Source organism: Hevea brasiliensis, chromosome 13 (genome assembly GCF_030052815.1).
Source record: "Hevea brasiliensis isolate MT/VB/25A 57/8 chromosome 13, ASM3005281v1, whole genome shotgun sequence".
Lineage (NCBI taxonomy): Eukaryota > Viridiplantae > Streptophyta > Magnoliopsida > Malpighiales > Euphorbiaceae > Hevea > Hevea brasiliensis.
The window spans coordinates 51,234,430-51,242,708 of record NC_079505.1 but is presented as its reverse complement, the minus strand read 5'-3'; the positions used below and the strand labels follow the sequence as shown (position 1 = coordinate 51,242,708).

The 8,279-nt window shown below is 34.3% G+C and overlaps 1 protein-coding gene across 1 annotated transcript; it reads left to right on the top strand.

Annotated features, from left to right (window-relative positions):
- Nucleotides 1-1,293: 1,293 nt before the first annotated feature.
- Nucleotides 1,294-8,026, top strand: LOC131171877 (cyclic nucleotide-gated ion channel 17-like). The gene is made up of 7 exons (XM_058132007.1): nt 1,294-1,582; nt 2,162-2,726; nt 3,759-3,971; nt 4,048-4,346; nt 5,255-5,366; nt 6,230-6,466; nt 6,957-8,026. Exons 1-7 carry the CDS (start codon nt 1,554-1,556, stop codon nt 7,674-7,676), a joined length of 2,175 nt encoding a protein of 724 aa, XP_057987990.1. The 5' UTR covers nt 1,294-1,553; the 3' UTR covers nt 7,677-8,026.
- The last annotated feature ends 253 nt before the right edge of the window (nt 8,027-8,279 follow it).

Sequence of the window (8,279 nt, the reverse complement as noted above, 5' to 3'; positions counted from 1 at the left end):
TAAAAGCTTTAATTTTATCGGTGCATTTGGCATATTTTGATTGGCTTTGGCTAGATCACTTACCTCATATAACAGTTTATGATTGGTTGTGAATTACTTTCACGACCCTTTAATCTGTTGTCAATGAAATAAATTGATTAAAAATCAAATTTAATTTAATTAACAAATTATTTAATAATTAATAAAATTTAACCGTCTATTAATAGTAATATAGAATCAGACTTTTTTGTTCTAATTTGTTTGTGCAAGTGAATTGGCTTAAAGATTATGTTGGTCTGTAAGTGTATCTAGCTTTTCACTTAATTAAATGATTTTTATTTTTTCTTAAATCATAATAAGACAGTTCAAAGAAAAAAAAAAGAATTTTTCATTTTTTTAAAAAAAGAATTTTTCCTTAAGAAAAAAAAGAAAAAAGGAAATTGAATATATTCTTTTTAAAGAAACACGATAAAAGTTGGATTAAAAAGAGTGACTTGAATTTCAGCCTATTTTTAACTAGCCAAATAGTCACTAAATGACAAAAGACTTACATTTTTATTCAATGAAAATTTATTGGTAAAATAATTATTAATGTGCTAATAGTTATTTTTCATTTTAATTATAAAAGTGATTAATTTAAAAAAGAAATTGAAATTAAAATTTTCTTATTATCTTCACCTTAAAAATAGAGAAAATTAATTATCTTTTAGGGATAACAATCGTCTCCAAACCCAAATTGATTCGCCTTAAAAATGATAAAATTTTTTCGACCTCGATATTGTTTAGGCAGGAAGCTGAAAGAAGATCTTCCCGGTCTGATTCCATAATTTGCTTCGATAACTTATTATTTATTAAAAAAATAATTTATTTTATGCAAGTTTGAAACTTATTTTTAATTTATAATTTATTTTTAATAAATAAATTTATATTATATAATAATAAATTAAAATAAAAATAACAAATGAAAAAAATCTCCATAAAAATCTCAGTTTTTTAACTTTCTTGTTGCCATTTTTAAAATTTATATAAAATTTATGATTAATACATTATTTATAATTATTATCAAACTTTGTTTAAAGCTATGATGTAATAATCTTTATTAATTAAATATATAGTTAAAGAAATAGCTAATATTTTTTATTTCAAAGTGTGAACGCATCTCTTTTCATCAACATTTAAGCAATAAAAAATGAAAAAATTGTGATAATATTCCCTTCTGCTTCCTTTATTAATTCCACCAGACAACCCACTACGACCGACTAATGTAATAAGTCTCATGCGGTCATACTCTGGTTTGTGTCATAAAATAAAATAAAATAAATAAAAAGAAAAATTGTCTTTGGGGACTTAGGTGTGTCAATGGTCAAAAAAAAAGGTTGACTAATGGTCACAGCTTTCTAGGTTCATCTCATAGACAAAAATTGCATAGGCTCTCTCCTGATTCCTCACTCTCAACTCTGAATCTTACACTGTAATTCAACTCACATTTTTAACAGCTTTTTTTGGTTCTGTTATGGTCTTGGAAAGATCAGATTTATAAGATCAGATTTATAGCTTCAACCTTGTTCTAGGCAATGGAGTCGAAGAAGGGTAAACTTGTAAGGTAAGTCTCTCTTTTCACTTTTGTTTTTTTGTTATTCCAACTTCTTGATTCTATCTGATCTTGTTCTGGGTTCTCCTTTAATTGCCATTTACATGGAAACTGGAGTGGAATTAGTTCTTGTTTGAATGCGTTGTCTGGTTGCTGGAAACTTAAATTGCTGTTCTGTTATAGGGTTGTACCACTCTTGCGTAGAGGAGGGTTTATTTTCTTGGTTATTTGTAGATAGATATGACATCATTCTTATAAACGGGTTTCTGGGTTTCGTTTCCTTTTAGATTTTACATTGACGACAAACCAGATTCTTTGTTTAATCGGTAATTGTTGAAAAATGAGAGAAAATTTTGGATATTCTGCAATACCCTTTAAAATCTAGTGCTTGTTTGCTGGTCCATTTAGTAATTTTGGTGGCCAAGCTTTCATATTTTAAATGGTAAATTAATAGTATTATCTTTCACTTAGGTTTGTAAAGGAATACCCCTTGTGAAGTTTATTTTTGTTCCTAGGAAAAAAAAAAATTTATGGGAGTGTATCCAGTAATTTGGAGTTATCTTCTAATATAGTTGGCTTGATAATTTGTAGGTTTTATTCTGATGGAAAACAATATAGAGAAACATCATGGGGAAAAAATGATCTTGTACACCCAGAGATGTCTTCTGCAGACAAAGTTTCGTCGTCATTGCTAAAAGCAGACAATGGGATGATGGGTGGTAGAAATAGATTAACAGAGAGTAGCAAAGTTGGGAGGTCCAAGGTTTTTCCAGCAGACCATGCATCATGGCATCATAGGATGCTTGATCCAGGAAGCGATATTGTGCTGCGATGGAACAGAATTTTCCTTGTCTCATGCTTGCTGGCACTTTTTGTTGATCCACTGTACTTTTACTTGCCTATTGTTGGAGGGGATGAAGAATCTTTATGTGTCAATGGTGACTCAAAATTGCGAATAGTTGTAACATTTTTTCGGACTGTTGCAGATCTTTTTTATTTGTTGCACATGATTATAAAGTTCAGGACTGCTTATGTTGCTCCAAACACTCGTGTCTTTGGGAGGGGCGAACTTGTTATGGATCCAAAGAAGATTGCTTGGAGATATATTAGATCTGACTTCTTCATTGATCTTATTGCCACACTGCCTCTACCTCAGGTAATATTTTTTATCATAATCGGTTTTTATATTTTTCAGTTTATGCATGTTTCATATCCTAGTTTATCATTAATTCAATTTGTTTGGCTGACAAAGTAAACTAGATAATGAATTTGGAGTTGTAGGCCGTCTCTAACAATGATAGCTCACCATGAGGGCTTGGATGCTAATTGTAGCTAGCTTCTATCCATTTATATTTTAGTTTCTATTAATTTCTCTTTTTGATACTGTTCCTGAGTCTATGCTGGTCTGCTGGCTACTTGACTATAGCTAAAGGTTCTAATGAAGGGCACACTAGTAGAGCTACAACTCCAGCCTTGAAATGCACAGGCAGACAGAAAAATATATTGAAAACACACACACACACACACGAAGGTAAAGGATATGATCTCTATCCGTTGTCTTTGTAGAAATAAAGAGAAATCTGCTATGACACAGATATCACAATTTTTGGCACTCGAAGTCCATGCCCTGCTTACATCCAAACTCTCTCTGCCTCTTCTCTCTCATAAGAAAATTTATTGAGAGAAAATGTCTCTTTATGAGGAGTTCAAAGGAAGTGCTAGAAAAGAATCAATCTTCTGTATTGTTTACTGTCCACAAGTAGTATGAATTGCTTGTTTCTGAAATAAAATTCTTGATGAATAGAGAGAGAGAGAGAGAGAGAGAGAGAGAGAGAGAGAGAGAGAGGGCGTGCTAGAAAAGAATCATCCATCTGTATTGTTTACCAGCCACTAGTAGCATGGATTGCTTGTTTCTGAAATAAAATTCTTGATGAATTGAGAGAGAGATAGAGAGGGCGTGCTAGAAAAGAATCATCCATTTGTATTGTTTACCAGCCACTAGTAGCATGGATTGCTTGTTTCTGAAATAGAAATCTGGTCTTGATAACTTGAAGAAGGTGAATTGATAAATCATTTTCCTCCAATCTATCTTATCTGTTATGCTGGGAATATTGATATTTTTCTAGAGACTGTATTATAATTATACCAAGCAAAAAATGATATTTGAATTAACTGAACTCTTATGCAGATTGTAATCTGGTTTATCATACCAGCAGCAAGAAGTCGAACAACTGATCATAAGAACAATGCACTTGCATTAATTGTTCTGCTACAATATATTCCCAGATTATATCTAATTTTTCCTTTGAGTTCTGAAATCATTAAAGCAGCTGGAGTAGTCACAAGAACAGCTTGGGCAGGGGCTGTATATAATTTGCTACTGTACATGTTGGCAAGCCATGTAAGTTTTGCATTTATATTCTTATACTTGTACTTGGTTTTTCTGCCATTTTGAATTTCTTTTTTCCTTAATCTAGGTTTTAGGAGCAGCATGGTATTTGCTATCTGTTGATAGGTATAAATCTTGCTGGAAATCAAATTGTAGAGAGGAAAATGATCCTATCAAATGTTTCCTAAGTTATTTAGATTGTGATACCTTTAACCATGGTGATCGCAAGACATGGGCAAATAGCACAAGTGTTTTCAAGAACTGTGATCCAAGCAATAATAATTTCGATTATGGTATATTTGAAGATGCAGTGTCAAAAAAGGTTGTCTCCTCTAACTTCATTGAAAAGTATTTCTACTGCTTGTGGTGGGGCTTACAGCAACTAAGGTATCTTCACTATTTACATGTATCGCAATTCAGAATCACCTTTCCTATTTAATTTCCATCTTACATTCTTTTCATGTTTGATTTCTCTATGTTTTAACTAGGCAAAAACCATTAGAGAGCCCTTGAAATATTTATTGCGTTCTCAACTCCCCTGTTTGGTCCTATTGAGGACCAACTTGATGAACGTTAAACATGTTCACTGATCTTGCCATTAAATGTGAGTGGTTATTCACCAAGTATGTTGACTAAAATTATAAAAAAAAAGGTGAAAACAATATAATAAGTTAACTTTTAATTTTCTTTTTCCTCACGTTAGCTTATAATAAATACATTTGTGCATTCTTTTATGGATTTCCTTCATAACTTGGACTTCTAGCCAGGTATTTATCAAATTTTTTTTTCTTTTTCTTTTTTAATTATTGGTACTCAAATAGGAGAATAGAAACAAATCAAGAAGTTGAAGGAAGCTTGGTAGAACACATTCAGGTCAAGGGCTCAATGGCAAAACATGTATAGTTCAGGAGCTCTTTAATGGTTTTTAGCCTTTTAAACTGCATGTTAGGACCACTGGGTAAGATTTTGTGCTATCACTACATGGTCTCAATTATGATAATATAAATTCTAAATGTAAAACTGATCTAATATTATTTATTAACAGAATAATAATCTAATATTATTTTATTATCAGAATAATAGATAAGATTTCGAATCTTACTTTATTCTAACTAATATTGATATATGCACTAATGGCCCTGTTAATGTGAATTCTTTAAAGAGCAATACTAGTCTATTGTCATTTGAATGACTGCTTTCTGTATTTGCTCTCTAAGTTCTTGAAAAGAAAGGAGTTTCTATGCCATCTAAGTGAGGTAATGAAAATTTCATGTATTTCATTTTCTTATTTTCAGTTCATATGGGCAGAATTTGTCGACTAGCACATATATTGGTGAGACATCATTTGCCATTCTCATTTCCATCTTGGGTCTTGTTCTCTTTGCCCACTTGATTGGCAATATGCAGGTACTGGAAAATGTTTTACTCAGGTTTCATCATCCTATTTTTATTGTGCTTTCTTACTCTCTTGGTTTGAAATAAATTGAAGCATCTATTTCGTTGTGTTTTCAGTTGTAGGTTTTTACTGAAAGTTTATCAGTTTCCTAGTTCTCCTCCACCAATTTGTACCGTCATGCTACACATTGAAAAATATGCTCTAGTTTCTCCAACCATAGTTGAGTCAATTGAAAAACCTTGCCCCTAATTTATTGGTTTAACATGTTTATGCATTCCCAGGACTTATACCTGATGCATTGCAAGTCTAGACTGTTTTTGTGGACACTATAATCTCCTTCCACCACCCCGCCCCCCCTCCCTCCCTCCCTAACCCTCAGAACTGTGCTATCACATTGTCAAGATATTTACTTTTGGCAGTTGACACTTTATGTGATGTCTGTTCCTGAAAATAAGAAGCTTAGTACTAAAAATTTGTTTCTTGCGTCTTGCAACCAAATGGCTGATCCTTTTTCTATTCCCTTTCTTCATACTCATGAGTACGAGTTCGAATGTTCTGATGATGCATTCTTCACTAAACATTTGAAGAAGCAAAAACGGTTAACATTGAACTGCGCTATATTATGCTTGTTACTTTCAATGGCCATTTCCTGATGCTGGAAAAGTGATATTGCCCTTTAAATGTCTTGGGCTTGCAATCAATATATTAAGGGGCCTTGGTGCCGGGATATATTGTTTCTCATAGAAGTGCTATATGATAAGATTGTGCCTAGAATTTTATTCCTAGGTTTGGTTGGACCATGTTTGAGTGATGCTTTTTGTAATTGTTAGTGTATCTATATTGTTTAATGGTTTAACATTTGTTTATGAGGTAGACATACCTTCAGTCCCTTACCGTGAGACTTGAGGAGTGGAGGCTTAAGCGAAGAGATACTGAGGAGTGGATGAGGCATCGCCAACTCCCTGAAGATCTGAAAAGGCAGGTTAGACGTTTTGTTCAATATAAGTGGCTTGCAACTCGAGGAGTACATGAAGAATCTATCCTGGGTGGTTTACCTGCTGATCTTCGGCGTGATATCCAGCGCCACTTATGCTTGGACCTTGTTCTACGTGTATGTTTAGTTCATATATTTTATATTCTTGAAATGAAATAACTTTTATCTGTTTATGTTCCGGTCATACTTGTTGAAATATACGACATTCAGCTATGAAGATATGAAATTGCATTTCTGGACTTCGAAGATGTAGACTATCTAAACAAGCTTATACCGAGTAAAGGTTTCTTCGGTTGTATTAGTCAGTTGTGAGCCTGATATATATGATCAAGGGTCATTGTAAACCTTCCTTGGAGTCCCAGCACTCAGTTGTGCTCATCTAGTGGAACCTCATTTTCAATAACCATCTTTGATGAATTGAAAGAAATCCCATCCTTTGTTTAAGAAGTTGAGCAAAAATAAACTGGGGAAAAAGCAGTTACCCTATAAGGCATCTTATTGAGATTAATATTTAAAGTAATGGATGTTGATATGTCTTAATATTGTGATATATTCTCATTAAGTTTACCTCTGTTAGAATAACAGCCGATTGGATTCTCATTTGCAGGTCCCTTTCTTCTCACAGATGGATGATCAGTTGCTTGATGCAATATGTGAGCGTCTGGTTTCTTCTCTTAGCACTGCAGGCACCTATATTGTACGTGAGGGTGACCCTGTAACAGAAATGCTATTTGTTATCAGAGGCAGACTGGAGAGTTCTACTACCAATGGAGGCCGAACTGGTTTCTTCAACTCAATTACTTTGATACCTGGGGATTTTTGCGGAGAGGAGCTACTGGCTTGGGCATTGCATCCGAAATCGTCTCTTAACTTGCCTTCCTCAACTAGGACAGTCAGAGCTCTAAATGAAGTTGAAGCTTTCGCATTGAGAGCTGAAGATCTAAAGTTTGTTGCCAACCAATTCAGACGTCTCCATAGCAAAAGGCTGCAGCATACATTCAGGTATCATTCCCATCATTGGAGGACGTGGGCAGCCTGTTTCATACAGGCTGCTTGGCTTCGGCATAAGAGAAGGATGATGGAGAATAATCTTACCATTTCAGAATCCTTTGCTTTGGATGGAAAAGAGACTAATGAAACGGGGCAACGGGAAGGAGACCATTTTTCAGATGGTCCAAGTTCTCAGGCAAAAATGAACCTTGGGGTCACAATACTGGCTTCAAGATTTGCTGCAAACACAAGGAGAGGAGCTCAAAAGATTAAGGATGCTGAGATGCCAAAACTACGTAAGCCTGATGAACCTGACTTTTTTGCTGATGATGAATAGTGCTAGCTTTCTCTGCCAAAGGTGAAAGGCCAAAATTGTTTCATAAGAGCCAGAAAACAATTTGATGGCTCTGGAATCCAATATCTTACACAAATGAACTTCGCTGACAATTTGAATGTCCTTCCTTTTCCTGAGAGCAGAGGGGAAGAGAGCGAGAGGAGGAACATGGGGAGTGGTTTTATTGTATGCTGCGGTACCTTGTGATTTTTTTTTTCCCTTTTTTTAATTGCTGTAATCATGCTAGCTTCATCAAGGGCTAATGATTGATTCAATGCATGGGCCATGGGATATACTCGGATGATTTACCAATTTAGTCCTATTTAATATTTTAGATGAGCTTCTGAACTAAATTATTATAAATTCTTCGAAAAGCGTATTATCATACCGCGCGAATGCAAGACATAAATGATTCCCTTTTTTGTACACACAAAGAGAGAGAGAGGAATCGTTTCAGTCCATTGGTTGAGGTAGGCTTGATCACCGGTTTGGACGATTTCATGTTGGAATTGGCGATTCAGGGCCAAGTGAAGGGATGAATTAGAATTGAATTGGTTGGCCATTGTTCTCTACTATTTTGATTCTTAGCCGGTTCTGATCTAAATT